Source organism: Lissotriton vulgaris, chromosome 5 (genome assembly GCF_964263255.1).
Source record: "Lissotriton vulgaris chromosome 5, aLisVul1.2, whole genome shotgun sequence".
Lineage (NCBI taxonomy): Eukaryota > Metazoa > Chordata > Amphibia > Caudata > Salamandridae > Lissotriton > Lissotriton vulgaris.
In genome coordinates this window covers 1,890,360,982-1,890,382,062 of record NC_141693.1, presented here as the reverse complement: position 1 = coordinate 1,890,382,062, position 21,081 = coordinate 1,890,360,982, and the positions used below count along the sequence as shown (strand labels likewise).

Below are 21,081 nucleotides of genomic sequence, written 5' to 3'. Positions count from 1 at the left end.
AAGCCCAGAGTCGATTCTTTTGTCTCCGCACGCAGAGCCGCGGGAGGTGCACCTGCCGAATCCTCCATCATGTCAGCCGAACAACGGGGGAGAAGTCGAAGACAGACGATGCTTATTTGACTTCTTACCAGACCCAGAGTGCAAGTGGTGATGGCTCCGCAACTGGTACCTGGAGCTCCCTCGGGACCTCCAGCGGCGCGGAGTCGACCACCGGCGCTCAAGCAGCTTTCCGGAGCGCTCCTGCAAAGTCTTCAGCGCCATCGACCAGCAGTCGGGGCACGACTTGGGGTCGTGCTAACGCTCCAGGCAAAAGAGGCACATGCGGTGCGGATCCGTAACGGACATCAGTTGGGGACAGGAACCACATGCCTTGAAACTGGGCATCCCTCGTGCACCAGGAGTCGTTGCCTCAAAATAAGATATCAACAAAAGTTGGTAAAAAAAAAGTCAGTAAAAAAAAGTGACTGGAGGTACCGCTCTCTCCAGTGCAGAAAAAGAAAGAACCGACGTCAGCGCGCGAGGGCGGCGTCTAAGTAGCTACCTTGACATCCTCCCAGCGACCAGAACACCAATGACAGATTAGGAACTGACCAACGCCACCTTCCAACACGCAGAGGTACTGCTGATGAAAAAACATTCCAGATCCAGCCATATGCCTGGGGGGTAATTCCAAGGTGAGGAATCTATAACTAATGGGGTTCTTTCAGATAAGGTATTCAACAAAAGTGTAGTAATGCAGGATGGCAAAGCATGGAATGTGAGAAGATTGGCTAAATGTAAGGGAGATATTAAGGAACACCCTGATGGTGATGAGTCTAGTTAGGAATAAGGCTCTCTGTTTTCCGTTTTTACTGATTTGTAGGGCAGTGGGAAGCTGGGAAGCGTGAGGCAGAATTGGCACGTGTTACGAGCAAGCATGTCTGCCTTTGTGCATTAGTGTGCCTGCAGACAGGAACCAGTGCAAACACGAGCACAGCCATTGGGCAACAGGAAGAGGGCAGCAGCAGCTTGTGCACGGGATAGCGTGAGGCAGGATTGACCCTCCATTTCAAAGTATGCCAGCAGTAGGCAAAGACATTTCTTTCACGAAAGAAAGGGTGCATGACCAGGGACACCTAGGGGCAGCCTGTGTTACTGCACCCTTTTCTTCATGAAAATGATTTTTGTTTATGCTAATAACGGCATACTTTGAAATTAAATAAAAATTTACATTTGCAATATCAATAGCTGGTATTTTGACTACTACAAGTGGTATTGCACTGCAAATGCTGTGAGCCGCCTCCTGTGTGGCTTCAGCAGTGAATATGTCATTGCGGCAGGAAGCAAACACTAAACCTTCAATTTGCCCGCTAGAAGTTAAAAGGTAGGACACAGTAAAAGGAAACAGGCAGCCACGGAGGTCAGAACCAAAAGAAATGAAAAGGAAACCACGGAGGTCAGAATCAAAAGAAAGGAGTGGTTCGCGTGCACGCCACTGCAACACACGTAACCACATGGCCTATTGGTGTCTATTACGCGCACCAAGCGCGTAATAGACACCAATAGGCCATGGGCGGAGCAATGCGCCCTTCTGTGGCCTATTGCGTGCAGTCTTTCATTAAAAGACTCACGCAGAGGCCAATAGCTGCCCACAAACGGAAAAGCTCGGGAAAAGCAAACACACGAGCGAGTCCTAGGTGACTGCTGAAACCCCATTTTTCGATTACAAAATGCCTCGCGCTGCGCGAAGCACTGCTGCGCAGTGCAACGCTAGGCGCGAGACCTAAAAAGCACTAAAAAACAACCAAGAAATAGAAATCTAATTAGTGGCTGCAGGACAGCATACAAGCTAGCCAGAATAAAAAGAAAGAAGGAGCTTAAGGCAGAAGCATTGGAGAATTGAATGCAAGCATCAATTACTGGGGATAGTAAGGCATTTATACTCCCCCCCCCCCCCCCCCCTTCCTGCAGGAGGAGGGGGGGTCCATCACTAGACTCGTATATAGACGAAGAAACCTGGGCAACTTATTTTCAGACAATCTTCCAAAAGGAGGGGAAAGCAGAGTCCGGGTGTCGATAATCTAGACCAAGAGGAAACACCCACGCTGGCTTTTGGAATCAAAGAAATAGAACTTGCTCTTTCCCAGTCCTCCGCCATGAATGCGGATGGACCAGATGGGGTCCCAGTAGATCTTTATCTTGCTAATAGAATCCTGTGGGCGCCCCTGTGACAATTAGTAAAGCAGGTCCCCTACCCTCATGGAAGCAATCTGTGATCATTCCAGTAAATAAGAAGGGAAATGGTTCGAACCCAGCTAACTATCGCCCTATCTCTCCAATAGACAGTTCAGCAAAATTAATGGGCAGACATTTGCTCAACCGATTGGAAGAATGGACAGAGGATAAAAACATCTTAGGTGAATATGCAATAGCAAAGGAATCCAACTCCACCTGGCCTTCATGGATCTTTCAGCATCTTTTGACTACGTGGCCCATGACAAATTATGGTCCATTATAGAGGGCATGGGAGTTGACGCAGGGATAAAATTATTTATTAGACAACTATATGCCCAAGCAGTAGTGATGGTAAGCCTTGAGAAAGGAGTAAGGCAGGGGTGTGTCCTTGCTTAATTTCTTTTTTTTCTGTATACAAATAAATTAAATAAGGTTATGGTGGAGTAAAGACGTCCCTCATACCGCTTCTACACTCCTTCCAATTCTGCTATATGCAGATGACGCAGTATTGATGGCTAGAACACCGATGGCCCTACAAAGTTGTATAATGAAATTCAGCCTTAATGCTAGTTTTAGATTTACAAGTGAATAAAACAAAGACCTCCGTACTGACAGTCAGTGGGGGGTAAGAAAAGCGTGAGGAAGCTCCACATAGAGGGCAAAACCAGAGCCAGAACCTGTGGAAACATTTGCTTGTTTAGGCATTCTTTTTGATTCGAAATTAAAATGGATTGAGATGTGTCAAATAGGGCGATTCTCATGAGAAAAAGTATAGGAGCCCTATTCAAATTTGCTAAAAATGTGGGTAGTAAACAAATTGAGGAAATGATTCAAGTTTATTTAGCAAACACCATCTCTATAGCTGCAATATGGGGAGCCACACAAACAGAAGAGTTACAAATTATTGCAGATAAGTTTGCTAAAAGGTTACTATCAATTCCAGGAATCTGGATTGCCTTACATTAGTGATATGATCAAAATGGCCCCACTACAGCTGTGGCTATCAATTTGGAGAAGAAATATGGTCCAACTCAATCAGCATATCATATTAGATAAAGAAACTTGATCGTGCTGCAACTATCCCCTGGTTAACTTATGTCAGACAGACCCTTCTCTCTATGGGCCCGGAGGATCTGTATGAAAATCCAAACAGCTGCGAAACCTATCCTAAATCATGACTGAAAGAGCAAAAAGTGAACAGATAAGATAGGAAAGGAATAAAACAAAAAGCTCAATTACCTATCAGGCTCTTCTTCCTGTGCTAGGTGGTAAATTTTCTATTGTTGTGAATTCTCAGCACCCTTCTTTACTGACAAGATTTAAATTAAATTACATTCCCTTAATGTTGGGCTCCCCGTAAAAGACACTAACTAAACCATCAAACCGTATGTCCTTGCGATGCTTTATCTAAACAAACAATCTCCCATTTTTAGTTTTTCTGCGTATTATGTGACAGAGAGGAAAAGGTTTACTGTGCCGCTATTGTGTAAGCTCACTCTGACTAATCATACCGTAGCACTTTCAGTTCTTCTGCAATTAGAAACACCATTTGTATGCTTTATGATGGTGAAGTTTTTACAAACTGCCCTAAAAACTAGGAAGATTGCAATATAATGTTATCTTGATTTGACAAAATTGAATAGAGATGGATTTAATTATGTGGGATTCAAACTGCGAGATAAATTTATTTTCACCCTGCTGCTACATAATATTTAAGTGATTAAATCTTGCTGTATGCCATTTACCTCAGGAGTATAATATTTTATAAGCATTTGTATAATATTTTAAAGATTTTAACGAAAGGATGATTTACTTGATACAAATTAGATGCTTTTTAAAATATTTGTTTTTAGTGTTGTATCAACTGAATGAAATGCTATGTACTTTTATGCATTCTTTTATGATTGATTGACAGGAAACCTATTTTTCTACCTTCCCTGCTTGAACCTGGCTCAGCAGCAGGAAGGCAGAATCATGTGCGTGGTTGGCAGCAGCAGTACCTTGCTGTCAGACCCTGAAAGGCTGTTATCAGTAGTACAGGGGGACACCCCAAGGGACCCCACCGGTACATGGGGTCATCAGTGTTGGGGTATGATTCAAACATGTTTAATACCAAACATGACTGGATTCGGCGCAGCCACTATATAGTTAGACATCTTGTAAAGATGGATGTCAACTATATGAATTAAAATGGCTGACTGCACTTACAAAGCCTGGAGAATCGACTCCGGGGTTTATAGGGGTGTCCTGCTCATGCAGGGGCACCCTCACACTTCTAGTCAACCACCCTGCCCTGAGGACTGAAGAGCCTGCCATAGATTTCAAGTGTAGTGACCCCAGATATAAAGAAACACATATCTGTCGTGAGAAGTGCGAACACCAACTCGCGCAGGCTGCAATGGCAGGCCTGTAGTCATAGTTTAACCTTTTCGGTGATGAGCCGTTGAACGCTCGCATGCGGGGATAATTCCCCTGCTGTGCTGAGCGTTCCACGGAAACGGGTGTGGTCATGACTAGCTCAGCTCGTCATGAGCACCGGGGTGCTGTGCGCGCCGCCCCGCCCCCCAGCACAGCGGGGGAATTACCCCCGCACGGAAGGGGTTAAGTGGGCTCCATGGGTGGAACAATACATGCTGCAGCCCATGTGAGACTCCTGGTTTACCTATGCCCTGCGTACCTCAGTGCCATATTCTATGGACTTAGAAGTGTACGCCAGTAGTCAATTATGATTTTTAGAAGTACTAATCATGGTCAATTTAGGGAGAAAGCACAGTGACTGGGGTTCTGATTGGCAGGATCTCAGTCAGACAAGTCAAAAACATACTGACACCAGACAGAAAGTGGGGGTAACCATGAAAGCAGATCCTCCTTTCCTACAATTGGGATTTATTTCTTCAAAAACAGCACATATCAATATACCAAATGAAATCAGTGGTGATCTGATAAATACAGCCATCTACAGTTTACTTTTAAAAAAAATTTTTTAGTAACACTAGGTCAAGTTCGTCGTTTCTCACCCAATGATTCAATTATCTTCATCTGCAGGTCCACTTCCTTTTCCACATATGTATTCTCTTCTTTCCCCTTAAAGGTACTATAAGATGCATCCTGACCTTTCATGTTTTCATACCTAGAAAAAAGCCAAATGGAAATGCTATCAAATTCCCATCTGTTCAGATAAGGGTATTTGAGAAATCCTGTTTTCTGTCAGATAAAAGAGAGGAAGTAAAATACAGAAATTAGGTAAAGAGCAGGCAGGGAGATTCCCTCTTGAAAAAATGAGGAATAGAATACCTGGGCATGAACAAAAAGTAACTGTACACCGAGATGGATGCAAAACTTCACAAGTAAAGGATCTAAATAGGACTTCTTTTGTGAAATAAAAAGGGACTGGATGACATCTGGCTATAGGGATCAGACAAGGGCTGTACCTCTGCAGATAAATACATGAGGAATTTCTTAAAGGGTACGGTTTCATAGGGAATAAATAGTAATAAATCAAAGAAATGATTGCACTCAAAACTTAAAATGGTGAAGGAACATTGAGGAAAATCAAACTTTCATTTCTAGCATACAACTACAAACAGATAATTAAACAATATACCAATGCTCTAAAAGTGAAACCCTAACGATTTTTTTTTAGAAATCTATTACGTTGTTTTTATATAGCACATTAGACCATATTTGGACAGTTTTGAATGCTATATATATGGAGTATTATTGACAACTTGAATAGTATACATGTTAGCAACGCCAAATGTCGGAGTCTGCCTTGTAGGTATTCAAACTTGTGAACTTCCAAGCAAGGCATGAACTAAAGGTTGCAAATTAAGTTGAAAACAGACACTAAGAAAGGGATTTAAATTTACAAATGAGAAAAAAAGAAAAAGATACAGAGGCAAGACAGTGGAGTATACATTAAGCACAAAGAAAGACAGAAATTGCAGAGGAAACAATATGAACAACGCACAAAGATTTGGACATGCGTCACTTACAGTGAATAGAAATTTGTGAAGGAAAGTAAAAAAAATACATACACTAATGGAAAGAAAGGAAGTTAAAATATAGGAAAAAAAGAAGAAAATAAAGTAAAAATATCTAATTAAAACAGAAAAATAATTAGACATACATAGCTAATTAAGATACATAAGACACAGTAAAATAGAATTGAAACTAGAAGAGGAAAGAAAAAATAAAAGGTGAAGGTAAATTGAAAACAAAGAAACAAAAAAACGCACAAAGGTAAGAGAAAATGATAAAACGGAAAGAGCTAAGCAAAATAATAAAAAAGAAATATTATGAACGCATAGGTAAGAAAAGGAGAATATAAGGAAAATGAATTACAAAAAAAAAGTAAAATGTAGGATCGAAATTAAATAAAAAATGAAACTAAGAAAGAAAATTAACAGGAAGACGAAGGAGTGAACAATATCAATGAAATAAACAATTAAGGACAAAATTAGACAAAGTCAAATCTAAAGAAAATATATGATTCACTACCTCATTCTCTTGAGTAGCAAGTTAGAAGGAAGAATATCCACTTCTGTTTCATCATTTCGAAATATCCGAGACAAAACAAGTACATCTCATGGTACAAATATTGTAAAAGCTACACGGTTAGCACCTAATATGACCTATTAAAAATGAGTCTACTCATGGGGCACCAATACATACATAATAAGTATAGAAATTAAAAAACTATAGTATGAAAGGAGTAAAGGTTACTTGTTAATTTTTCATATGGTGAGCTGTTAATAGAGGATAATCATACCTGTCTAATGTGCTCTTCACATCCTGGGGGGAAACAAAAACACAAAAGGCTCAAAATGGAGCTAATAAAGCTTACGTTCACAGTAAAACGTATATTTTAAAAAGTTACTCATAAGTGGAAAAATTACAAATAACTTTATACAACTAGATGATTACTACTGATATTTTTATTACCAGCCTTCACAGACCAAGCACCAAGTGCAGAGTTACATGATAAACTGTGTTCAATGCAATAGAAATCAAGAACAATACTGCATCATTATAACAGTGGTACCCAGATAAAGAGATGGTTGTGTGGAGAAGGAATACATTTTGCTTGCTGTGTAATGGGGTTCTTTCCAAGGGCCTGTGGACTTAGTATGGAGCAGGGCATCTCTTTCTGTAGGACAGGAGCAGTAGCCTGTCCCTCACTAAGGGGTACAAAGCATAAAGGCATGATGGCCCTAAACACTTAGTACCACACCCTGTGGCCCCAAATCAGAATCCTGCACCTTTGTGGTAATCTTTGGAAATCCTAGACAGGACTGCCTCCACACTACCCGATCGTGTGCTGCATAAGTCAGTACGGTTAATCGCTAGACCATAATATTAAATGTTATGTGCTAGGGTCCCATAAAGAAAAACCTATTTGTAGTGAGAATAAAATGGTAGTTAACCCCTTTTACCTATACAGTAATGCAATACAGGTCTACTGTGGTACTCACTATGTACATAAAACCAATAGTACCTCAGTAAATTGGTGTGAAAGAGGACAAGGCAACGTAACACAATGAGAAATAGTTACCCAGCCACAAAATAGACAAATTTAAATGCAACTAAATTTGCAAAATAAAAGGGTGTTTGTTACTGTACATTAATAACTCAAGTTGAAAACTGGAGGATGAAGTGGAAGAATAGAAGGAGGAAAAGATGACCAGCAACTGTAAAGCTCCTTAAAATTTGGACGGCAGACAACAGTAGGTCTCACCCATCTCATGAATCTTAGACGATGTTAATCGATCATTCACCTATCCATTTTTTGCAGAATGAAACCTTGCTAGATAGGCTATCGTCACTATGATTGCATTGCTTCGTAACCAGCAGGACTATGTTGACTTCTGAACATGTATTCCCATAATGTTTTAGCAAGAATTAACGCTTGTAGACCTCAGTTTTTGTCTTTATCTCCTAACATTGGTCTGCACAATCTGGTATTGCTGGTGTCTGGAAAGAAATAGGGAATCCTCTAAAGCCTGATCCCTCTCCTGTTGAAATCTTACTTTTTTAGTTGAACTATTTTTACACGTCTGGTACATTTATAGTTCAACTATGTCCTTTGGCAATTCTGTCTTCAGCGTTTCGTCCCTAGGCAAGGAACATTTTGTCTACAGATTTATACACAGCATCAGACCTAGAATTCATTATCTAGATACCCAGTGCTGTGACTTGTCAATTTGGTCATTGGTTACTTTTGGACTTGCTTGACAATTACTGGCTCTCTTTGCAATAGTTTTCAACTAAGCTATCAATATTCTTCTGCATTGATCATTGAAGTTTCGGTTGTTGGTGTCCACTATCTAAGGCTGCTGCTCCAGAGGAGTAGATGTTCCAAAATATAAAAACTAGATTTTTTTTTGTCCTCATTTATGCGATCTTGTTGTGAAAGCAACCGGGTCACCTCTCACTAAGCACCCTCGGAGATGAGGTGGGAGCCATGCCTTGATACCAACAGTTACCATTTTACATGAGTTAATATGTCGCTGTTCAGGCCCCTATAAAACTCATGAGGTTCATGATCGCGTTGGTTTAAGTCATTGGACATCCCTTCCTGTCCTACCGTCTATATGTGTCCCGCAGACCCCAGTGCCTTGTACGCTTGCCTTCCCCTCTTCCTCTGTCCAAATTCCTGAATTTATCTACTGATCGAACCCAATCTTCTGCCTTCAGGGGGATGGGAAGAAGAACAATTGTTACTTACCTGTAAACAGGTGGTTCTCCAGTATTGGTATCTTTCATAGATTCACATGCTTGAATATTCCCAGTCGTCGAAGTGGGAGCCCCATGGTAAATAACATAGCAATAAGAAACTAATAATATGTATATATAAGAACATATAACAGAAGTTTCAAGACCAGAAATACGTTAAAAGTACCAGGTTAGCATTAACACATAGGAGAAAAGAAAAACCCCTTTATAACATTCATGTCATTATGTTAGTCCAAACTACAGATTTTTGTAGCACAGGAGTGACAAAAGAGTCTAGGAGGAGAAGCGAGCCTGTGACGGGAGGTGGGTGGGTCGCATGTGAATCTATGAAAGACACCAACACTGGAGTACCACCTGTTTCAGTAAGTAACAATTGTTCTTCTCCAGTATTAGGGTGTCTTTCATAGATTCACATGCTTGAATAGAATCGTGAGCAGTAACAGCTGGCTGCAAAAGCAAAATCAGCAATGCATAGGCATGAAAATGCAAAATAGCATAATATAGCCAGGTAGATACCGATAATAACAATATCATCGCATAAACCAAATAGATGGAGGGAAGAAAGCAGAGGCTCACCTTAGGTAAAAAGATTGCGAAGCACCGCTTGGCCCACTGCTGTATCGGCTTCGTTGATCGTCTCAAGGAAGTAATGTCTTGGGAAAGTGTGCCTGCTGGATCATGTAGCTGCTCTGCATATTTGGTGAATCGGCACACCAGCAAACAGGGCAGTAGAGGATGACATCGCCCTGGTGGAATGAGCCCTCACAGATGATTGAAGAGGCTTGCCGGCTTTCTGATGGCAGAAAGAAATTGCTGAAAAGATGCAACATGCAATAGTTGCCTTGGTAACAGAACGCCCCTTGCGCATTCGTCCGTAAGCAACGAACAGCTGATCAGATTTGCAGAAGGGTGCCCTCCTGTCGATGTAAAATTTAAGGCATCGTTTAACGTCCAGTGAATGCTAACGTTGCTCCGATGGAGACTGAGGATTGGCAAAGAAAGTCTTTAAGAAAACAGGTTCATTGAGATGAAAGTCAGTGGGCACCTTAGGCATGAAAGCCGGATTAGTGTGAAGCACCACAAAGTCAGATTTGAATTTTAAAGAAAGGCGGTTTAATGGTAAAGGCGTGAATATCACTCACGCGACGTGAAGAGATCTAAGCAAGGAGAAGGGCCACCTTCCAGGTCCGAAATTTGAAATCCGCTTTGTGGATAGGCTCGAATGGTGCCTTCATCAATTGTGCCAAAACAATATCGAGATGCCAGGTAGGAGGAGGACGACGAATGGGTGGGAACTTCCTGAACAGTCCCTTGAAAAATTGACGAATGACCCTGGAAGAGCAGGGAGAGGAGGAGCCATCCTGCGGGAAACGAGAGATTGCCGCCAAGAAAACTCTCAAAGTGGAGTGGGAAAGTCCTGATTGCGCCAGCTGCAGGAAGAACGGCAGTAGCGGAGCCAGAGTGGAATGAACGGGATGGATATTGGCAGCTGCGCTCCAGTGACAATCTTTTCCACTTTAGCTTGTAAGTCTTTACTGTGTACCGAGCTCTGGCATTGGCAAGAATTTCCCTGCATGCTGGTGAAATGTTCAAATGGGCAAATTCAAGGTGCTCAGGTTCCAGGCTGAGAATTTTAGAAAGGAGGGGTCTGGATGACAGATCTGACCCTCGTCCATCGTGAGGAGATCCACTCGAGGATGAAGGAGAATGGGTTCGCACTGAGAGAAGCAGCAGCTCCGAGAACCACGTTTGTCGAGGCCATCTGGGAGCGATCAGGAGAATGTGGCACGGCTGTCTCCGCATCTTCCATAACACTCAAGGAAATAGTGGAATCGGCGGAAAAGCATAGGCGAATAGATCGCACCAGTCCATCAAAAGGGCATTCCCGGACAATTCTGGATGTGGAAGCCAGCTTGCAAAGGACGGGCATTTCCGGTTCACCGGGCTCGCAAAGAGATCCGTGTGCGGATGACCCCACCGCGAAAGATGAAGTCCAGAGTCGGCTGATGCAACTCCCACTTGTGAGTCGAGGATGCCGACCTGCTGAGGGAATTCGCCAGGATGTTGGAGATGCCTGGTAGGTGAACTGCTGTCAGGGTAATGTGGTGCTGAAGTGCTCAATCCCAAATACTCTGTGCCAGCTGAGACAGGAGAGGAGATTTGGTGCCACCCTGCTTGTTTACATAGTGCATACTGGGGGTATTGTCTGTTTGGATGAGCACCGATTCTCCCTGGATCAGAAGATGGAACGATTTGAGTGCCAGGAAGGTGGCCATTAACTCCAGTCTGATGATGTGCCAGGAGCGTTGAGACAGAGTCCACTTGCCCTTTATGGACAGCCCATGAAGGTGTGCTCCCCCATCCTTCCAAGGAGGCGTCCGTGGTCAGAATGAGCTCTGGAGCGGTGGTTGAGGAAAGAAGTCCCGGCAGCAACGTTGGACGGTTGCGCCCACCACTGGAGAGCCAACCTCATCCGAGCAGTCACTAGGACCAGATCGTTGAAAGAGCCGGTGACCTGACGCCACTGTTTGTCCAGTTCCTTCTGAATGGGGAGACTCTTGAGCCTGCAATTTGGGATCAGGGAGATGCAGGAGGGTGCCATCCCCAGAAAGGATTTCAATAGACGAACTGAAACGGACTCTTTTGAACAAATAAGAGCCACCAAGCGTAGAATCCGCAGCTGACGTTCGTGAGACACTAATGCCTTGGCTATTGACGTATCCAGATTGGCGCCTAGAAAAATACTGCAGGGGGCTGGGTCGACCTGAGACTTTTCGGTGTTCATGGAAAGACCGAGGGAGCGAAATAGCGTCTGACAGAATCGAGTGACCCGGGACAGCTGACTGCGACATGATGAGACTATCGTCTAGGTAGGGGAAAATTTGAACACCCTGTAGATGCAGGTAAGCCACCACTGGAGCCAAGACCTTTGTGAAGACGCGAGGGCAGGAGCATAGACCGAAAGGTAGCACCCTGAATTGAAAGTCTATCCGCCCTACTCGGAAGCGCAAGGACTTCCGGTGCCGTGGAAGAATTGGCACATGGAAGTAAGCGTCCGGGAGATCGATGGTAGTCATGAAATAGTCCTTGGAGAGAAGACGCAGGATCTCCACTAGCGTGAGCATGCAGAAGGATTGGCACTTTAGATATTTGTTCAGTGCCCGCAAATCTAGGATTGGACGCCAGTTGCCCGTCTTTTTAAGGACGAGGAAGAACCGGGAATAGAACCCCATCCCTGACACTTGGGAACCACTTCGATGGCACCTTTTTTAATCATGATGCGAATATGCTAGAAAAGTACTTGGAGGTGCACTGGGGCAGACCAATCAAAGGAGTGGGAGGAGGAAACTTTACAAACTCCAAGGCATGGCCCTTTGATACAATGTCCAGCACCCAATGATCCGAAGTGATTGAGGACCATTGTGAAAAGAACAGGGAGATTCGACCTCCAACTTTGAGCGGGGAAGGAAAGTCATTGCCTCTTTGAAGCGGAGCCTCTATAGGAAGACTTCCCTCGATACAATTTGGAAGACGCTGGCGAGAGGACTGTTGGGCTTAGGAGGAATATCGCTGATTACCTTGACCGTAGGATCGGTACTGATTAGATCTGCTGCGAAAAGAAGAGGTGGTGCTGCGTCTGCTTGCACTACGAAAAGGCTGTTTGCGGAACTGCAGAGTGCCTAAAGAATGGGCTGTTTCGTTGTCCTTTATTGTCTGCAGGGCGTCATCGACATGTTGGCCAAAAAGCGATTCGCCATCATAAAGCATGTCCAGGATTTTCGCCTGAACCTCCTGGAGAAACGAGGTAGAACGAAGCCAACCCTGACGTTGTAGACAGCTGCCCCTGCGAGCTGACGGAATCCAGTGCAGGTGATATCTACAGAGCAGTCTATGATCTCTTCAGGCGTTCTCTTCCCCCTCCTGAAGAATCTTTAGAGCCTCTGCTCTGGAGGACTCCGGAATGAGGCCAACAAAGGCAGACCTGTCAGACCACATTTGTCGGTCATAGCGTCCCAGTATGGCCAGAGAATTTGCTGCCCTTACAGTAGTGGTAGCCATAGTTGTGAAAATGTCCTGCCAATGGCATCAAGGCGACGACCCTCACGATCAGGAGGAGCAGTAATTGGGGAAGACGGGTTCCTGGATCGGCACTGGGCGGCCTGGGTAACCACGGAATCTGGCTTTGGCTGCGCAACCAAGCACGCTGGAGAACCATGAGGCGTTTTATACTTCGTCTCCAAATGAGGCAATTGCGCCAGGATGGAATTCGGCGTTTGCAACAACTTGACACCCTCATTCCATATAAAGTCGATGATGGGGACGGTCCGAACTAGTTTGAAAGGTTGACTTTTAAAGTCGTAAAGAAAACAGTCTTAGTCTTTTTGGACTATTGGATGTTTAAAGCGGAGCGCCGCTCTATCCATAAGCTGGTGAAAGCTTGCGATGTCTACAGGAGGGGAATCCCCTGGAGTCGCAGGAGGAGGGGATGGTGTCTGGATTTGATAATCATCTTAATCTGCCATAGTGCCATCATCATCATCATCATCATCCTGAACCTCGCCGTCCTCTCACTCTGGGCGAGTCTCATCAGCATCGTCTTGATCAACTGTAGCGTGGAATCTAATAGAGGCCGTAGCCGGGGCAGATTGCACTGCCTGTTGTGGCTGCGGAACAGCAGGAGGAGGTGCTGCAGGTGCGGGCAGTGGAGGCAGAGGAGAGCCATGGCGAGATGGTGGAAAACGCCTGTTGTAATCTTCCAGCATATATTGTAGATTGGATATAAGGTAAAGCGGTAGTGTCGCTGTTGGAACCTGAGTGGAAGGTTCCTCCCCTTGGACATACGGATCTTCCTGTTCATCTCCATAATCCTGACATTTTATGACGAGCTCAGAAGGGCTTAGAGCTGCTCGGAAATTATCATCCTCGTCTTCCTCAGAACCAGAGTCCTGTTCTGAACCTGTGGCAAACAGTGGTGACGGAGGTTGCGTGTCACTTGTAATAGTAAGCTGGTACAAAGGCACCTGGCGACGCTGGTGTAGAGGGTCAACAGTGTAAGAACCAGACCTGGAGGATGAAAGTGGCACCAGAGGCATTGATGCAAAGGAGGATGTTATCACAGTCGACGAACTCGTTGTCGAAACCATCAACGACAGTACAGCCGTCGACGGAGCCATAGTCGACCGAGCCACCATAGACTATGCCGTCGTCGATGAAGCACCTGTCGACGGAGCACTGATGTAGTCTTCATAACCATCATCGACGAAGGTCCTGTTGTCGACGAGTGACCATTCTTCAACGAGTGACCCTTCTTCGATGACTAAGCAATAGGAATCGTCGACGAGACCGTTTTAAAACTGAGGCATACCTTCGTCGACATAGACTACGTCGACGCAGCCATCGTCGATGAGCAAGCAGCAGAAGTCGTCGTCACTGTTGTCGTCGACGAGCCAGAGACGGCAGATCTCATCGTTGGGACGATCGTCAACACTCCCGTCGACGATTGTGCACGTTTGAGAGAAACATGCTTTGAAGAAGCCGTAGACGCCTGAGAGTCAGATCTCGTGAGCGTAGCAGGAGGAGACACCGCAGGAGCCTTCAAGAGGGGATGTTTCTCCTTCTTCAAGAAGGGAGATGGCAATTCCTGTACACTGCTACGCTTTGAAGCGGCCTTTCAAGTACCTGACACAAGGCTGTCTGCGTCAGAGAGAGTTGAATCTTTGTCTTTCAACCTCTGTAACCAAAGGAGGAGACGTCCCTCCCTATCCTTAAGGGTTTTTGTGGAAAAAGTCCTGCAAATTTTACATTTGCCAACCTCATGGTCCGGATAGAGGCAGTATATACACTTCTTGTGTGGGTCCTCAGAATAAAGTCTCAACTGTCCACAAGAAGAACAAGGTCTAAATAAAGACTTCGTACTTAAAGACATTGTAGAAAAATGGACAGAAGAAAACTGAGCTGAGCTCAGGGAGACTCCCTTCACAAGACGTGCGAAAGAAAATCGGAGGGCATGAGCCTCTGAGGAGAAGGTTCTAGAGGGTTGCTTTCGCCTGATTGGCTGTAGTTTGGACTAATATAATGACATGGATATGTTATAAAGGTGTTTTCCTTTTCTCCTATGTATTCCTATGTGTTAATGCTAACCTGGTACTTTTAAAGTATTTCGTATTTCTGGTCTTGAAACTTCTGTTATATATTTGTATATATACATATTATTAGTTTCTTATTGATATCGACAACGGGGAATATTCAAGCATGTGAATCTATGAAAGACACCCGAATACTGGAGAATCCAATTTATACAAATCTTGCATCTAGCAATTAACATTACTGTAAACAAAAGGTGTTTCTGGTTCTTTGTTAAAATAGTGTTGGAATCATTGGTATCGAATATGCCAAAAATAACATTAAAGGTTCTTACCTTGATAGACGTATTTAAGCTTTCATCAATAATCTTACCAATTTCACTCCAAAATATAACAAAGTGATGACATGAGTGAAACATGTGGATATCATTTGCTTCCCTCTCGCCACATTTTGGACATTTCTTGATCACCTGGGTGTTCATTTTTGATAACTTTTCGGGGGTCCAATAAGATCTGTGCAAAATAAACAAATGATTTTTCCTAAGAGGTGTAGAAATTATAATATGCCATAAAAAAGTGCAGGATACTTGCCATGCTTGTTGCAGGTCTTGAGTCGGAAAAATCTTCCATTTAAGATCTGGAGTATCATTTTCGGCTTCCTCCTTCTACATCAAGTGCCAATACCACTTTGAAACTGCTTTCTTCCTTGGGTCCTTATGAAGTTCACAATCTAGGATCCCAACATAGTCTGGCCAAGTCACTTGATCTTTAGCCCAGCAAGCCAGCTGGTAAAATTTGAACCTAGATATTTCGTCCTTTGTCTTCTCCACTAATTCGTCCCATGATTTTTGTTTGCCAAATTCCAGCAACTCGCCCCACTTGACGATTCCAGCCCTTTTCAGTGGAAGTGCTAATGAGTCTTTCAGACATTCGCGTGTTCCTGGAGAGTTCCATATCGGTGCTTGGGGACTATAGTGTGGATACTGCCATAGTTTCCTTATGTCTGACCATAATTTGAATGCTGCTCTTTGCATCTTTAATCTAATTTTTTTTGAAGAACTTTTGATGGCCGAACTATATAAACAGTGGCCATGTTTTGTCACTGTTTTCCAGTAGGGAGGGTATGACTCAGTCTCAGAAAAGATGTCTTATGTTCTTAAAATGGAAAGCTTTATAGTAGGACATAAGATCAGGGCTAGCTATCCTGCCTTGGTTCTTCTCCTGGCTCAGTTTCTTCCATGCTATCCTAACACTTTTAGATGCCCAAATTAAAGAATTTTTTCGCCCTGTATTTTTTTCAAACATCCTGAATCAAATTCCAAAGCGATTGTATTAAAAACACAAGTGAATTTCAGAAGGATAGCCATTTTTATTACATTGGCCCTCCCCATGAAGGTAAGAGATAAAAAGCTCCAGGACTTCAATAATTTCCTCATCTCTTTAGCTTTTATTTCCATGTTTGCCTGGGCTATGTCGTCCATACTCTTCAAGACTTGGAACCCAAGATATTTGATTTTTCTTTTGGAATCAATTCGTGGAGTCAGTGTGTTCCAATGCATTACCTCAGTTTTATGATGGTTTATTTGATATCCAAAAATTTCCCCAAAACTGAATAGTATGTTGGTTATACTATTAAATGACATTTAGATTACTTGAATAGATCATCAAGTCATCAGCATATAATGCCACCTTAAACTCCCAACTATTAAAACTAAAGGAAATAATCTCTTCAGATATCCTAATCACGTTCGCTAGTGGCTCTATATATAAATTAAAAAGGTGAGGGGCGAGAGGGTACCTTTGTCTAGTACCTCTTGATTTGGAAACTATTTGAGATGCTTCGGTTAATAAGTATTTTCCCTATTGGTTCTGAGTAGATGTTAGCTACCCGTGAACAATTTTGGCCTAGGTTATTATGTAGAATAACTTTTTGTAAATATGACCAATTAACACGGTCAAATGACTTGGCGGCGTCAAATGTAAATATTACTAGGGGTACCTTCTCTTGTGCTGCGATGTCGATGGCTCCGATCAGTTGGTGTGTGAGATCATGCAGCTGCCTCCCTTTAATGAATCCCTTCTGATCCTTGTGAATAAGCTTGTCAGATAAAGAGCCTAATCTTTTTGCTAAAACCTGGGTAAAAATTGTATAATCTGCATTAAGAAGCGAGATTGGCATGTATGACTCGCAGTAAAAAGGATCTTTGCCAGGTTTTAATATCAAGTTAATTGTCGCCTCATTCCACGATTTAGGAATTGGAAGGCCCTCCAGAAAGATGGTGTTAAAAGATCAGTTAATCTTGGTGCGGGACAATCTTTCAAAGCTACATAGAGCTCACTGGGTATGGCATCAGGCCCTGCTGCTTTAATTCCTTTAAGATTGATAATTACATCCAGGACCTCCTTTAAGGCGATATCTGCATTTAAGCTTGTGTCTGTGTCTAACTTCATGACACGTTATTTAAATATGTGTCTATTGCTATGGGAGAAGGTGCTAGATCTTCCTCTTATAAGGCCTGAAAGAAAATGTTCAAAAGATTCTTCAATGCCTGCCTGAGGGAGAAGATGGCGGCCGACTGAACGCCTAGGTCGCAAGATCCGCAAGTTGAATGGACACGAGTGCTGTTTGAGTTTTAGAGGCTCAAGCTAACATATTTCTTAACGGGAAGGTGCGAGGCAGCTCAGGATCCCCCCTTGGACGAATTTGGCGTGTTTGGCGGTGTGGTAACCAGCAAGGGAGAGTGCCCATGTACTACGGTGAACGAGATTCGCTGCGATCCGTAGAGTCTTTGCTGAGCTGTGGAGACGTGCGGTGGCCCCGCCCGACTTCGCCCAGCGCCGCTCGGAGGTTGCAGGACGAGTGAGAGGAGGCAGCTGGGTACCGGCGAAAGAGAGACGCCGGTTGTGTGCAGCGTGTACAGAGGTACTTGATGTGACCAGGAGCGGGAGAGACATTCAGAGGCATACTATGCCCCACTCAGGGAATTCCTGTAGTAGCGGTGGCAGCCCTGTTAGAGCAAGGGGTAAATTAGGGGGATTTTGGACACAGGTGGCTAAAAGATTTCAATACTTACGTGGGGTCACAGTCAAGCAAAATTTCAGAGGGGCTCCCTATAACCCCTCACACCAACTTGAATCTCTGGGGTTACCAGGTGTCCCTATACTTTACATGGAGTCACCTTGTGGTCATGCTAAAGTTAGGCTGTACAGATCAACCAAACAGGCTAAAAACCAAGGTTCAAACTGACTCGTGCAGCCATTTCTCTTATACAGATAATGAGGTAGAGTTTGCTGCATGCATGAATTCGAACAGGAAAAAGGGTTGAAGCAAGAAGAGGGGTCTCTCTACTCCACAATTACCCTGGTCACCTATAGTGGGCGTTAATGAGAATTATAACCCTACAGTAGCCAACATCACTCTAGAAACCTCAGGAAATGACCCGCAAAAGTCAAGTCTGGCGTGCCCAGGGGGAGACACCACTCCGCCGTTAGGAAAGGTTGTTGAATCGCTCCAGGAGCAAATAGGGCAAATAGAAAATCTGAGCACACCACAGTATACTGGCTTAGCTAAATATACAAATAGGAAGCAGAGGGCTCTGAAAACCAAAGGTGTTACGGCAGCAGTGGTGTCTACCAGAGCTGCAAAAACAGCAAAAAAAGAACAGCTAAAGAGGGGCTCAAACTTACAAGTTACCCCCTCACTGCGCTCCTTTTTTAAGATCCAAGAGAAGTCAGTACAGAGAGACAATTTAACCAACGCAATGTCTGCCATCACTGAAGACAATGGAGTCGCCATACAAATACCAAGCTCATGTTAAAAGAGCTGGGGGAGGGCGAAGAACATCCCACCAAAGCTACTTTAGAAGGGGCCCCACAAATAGAGGATGACCTACAACAAAGCAAGCCTGCCAAGGACCAAGGTAGCGAGCAAGTTATGGACACTCCTATAAGGGGCGATATAGGGGTTCTTGTGGACTCATTGGTAAAAGAGATGAAAAATGGGTTTGCCAAATCAGAGAAAAATCTGGAAAAAAATCCAGGCTACGTGTGAGGCTTAGGAGACTAAATGTAATGCTCTTGTAGAAAGAGTGGTGGTGGTTAAAACAGCCTTGGAACAAGTCAGGGAGGAAGTGAGGCTCAGTCAGTGACATCGAGAAAGTAGCTTCATCAGAGAGAGAACTCAGGGATAAGATAGAGACCTTAGAGAACAACTCTAGGAGGAATAATTTACGTTTATTAAATATTCCTGAAGGTCAAGAAGGGCGAAATATAAGATCATTTGTAGTAAGTCTTTTAAAAGATTTCTCACCTGATATGGATAAAAAAAAAAGAACTTGGATGAAGACATACAGAGTGTCCAGAGAGATCCATTTCGGCTCAAAAGAGATAGGAAAAATCCATGTAGAGTTCTAGGTAACTTTATGACTTACTCAATAAAAGAACATATATTGAATAAGGACCTAAATGCCGGTACCCTGACGAGAGATGGATACAACTATAAAATCCGCTCAGACATATCCAAGGCAACAGCTGATAGGCAATAGGCCCAAGGAAAATATATGCAGGACCTTAGGGCTGAAGGAGCCACTGTCCAGATGAAATTTCCAGCCCTCTTACGCATAATGTGGCGTAATAAAACGTATAACTTCAGAGATCCGAAAGAAGTGGAGTTATTACTAGAACACATGAAGATAAATAAAGATAAGTAGCATTATGAGCCTTACTGCTTTAAAATATTAGCCATTCAACTGCGGTCCTCATACTGGGCAACTAGGATTGCTCAATGGTAATGGGGAGGGTTCTCTAGGGTGGGGGTAAACACAATTTATATTTTTCATTCCTTATGCACATTAGTATTTTTTTTGGGTGGGGAGCATTTGGTGAAAAAAGCAAAAAAATATTTGTCCGATATGTAAATTGTATAGCAAACAGGGTAGGAGTTATAAGCAGCAGGAAGGAATTCAAACTCAATGGGTGAATTGAAGATAATGACTTGGAATGTGAATGGGCTTAGGACTAGGGGGAGGCGTCACATTTTTGGGGAATATCTTAAATTGCATAATTGCGATATCATTATATTACAAGAAACACATCTAAGAGATGCATGGCTTGAAGCCATAAAATATGAGAATTGGATTGGTGAAACTGTTTGCACAAATCAAGCATGTAATATCAAGGGTGTAGCCATTATTATCAGAAAATCAGTTTTTTATGTTGGTAGGACAATTAGTAGATTCAAGAGGATGGTGGGCCTTAGCAAACATAAAAGTTAGAGACACTGCTTTCACTGTGGTGGGATACTATGGCCCTAACAGATGACCCCGCGCCTCTTCAATTGTTATACACGCAGTTATTATTACAGTCTACACCAATTATATTAGGAGGTGTTTATAACATCTTATTAGATCCTAAAAAAAGATGGACACCCCTGGCAGAGTCTTAAACCTACCAAGGATGCGAGAGTGCTTGAATGGACTCAAAGATGATAAGGGTCTAATTGATATCTGGAATTTAAAAGGGGACCAAACAAATAAATTTACTTTTAGAAACTATAAATATGGCCACGCTTCAAGAATAGATTTTTTCTTAGTTGATAAACTTTTAAGTAACAATGTTAAGTAAGTCCACCATTTGCCTGCACATCTCTCCAATCACTCGCCCGTCCAATTAAATATTAAGATTGAGTCAGGGCAGGGCGAGAAAAGGTGGACTATAGATCGGACACTCCTTTTAGATCAAGAAATCATTCATGAACTAAGATCTACAACGGAAAATTACTTTAAGGAAAATGGTGAAGGGGAAGTGTCTAAAATGATAGTCTGAGACACGTATAAAGCTGTTCTTAGGAGGTACACTAGCTGGCATAGCAATAGGCAAAAATGAATTGAAGAAGCTTAAATTATCACGAATAGAAGCCATCCTACTAGAGAGGCAAGCTAGATTAGAAATTTCAACATCTGAGGAAGACCAAAATAGCTTAAAAGACGAAATAATGAACTTTAAACAGGAGCTGACCTTAGATCTAGAGGAAAAGATAAGGAAGAGATGG

General features: G+C 43.2%; 1 protein-coding gene across 1 annotated transcript in view; it reads right to left on the bottom strand.

Annotated features, from left to right (window-relative positions):
• LOC147717636 (E3 ubiquitin-protein ligase TRIM39-like) overlaps positions 1-21,081 on the bottom strand; it is a 262,498-nt gene that overhangs the window by 181,529 nt on the left and 59,888 nt on the right. Inside the window, exons 4-5 of the mRNA XM_086920537.1 lie at positions 6,986-7,008; positions 5,232-5,344 (exon numbers count right to left, since the gene is read on the bottom strand). Coding sequence (XP_086776663.1) covers positions 5,232-5,344; positions 6,986-7,008 — 136 coding nt within the window. The remainder of the gene's footprint in view (positions 1-5,231; positions 5,345-6,985; positions 7,009-21,081) is intronic.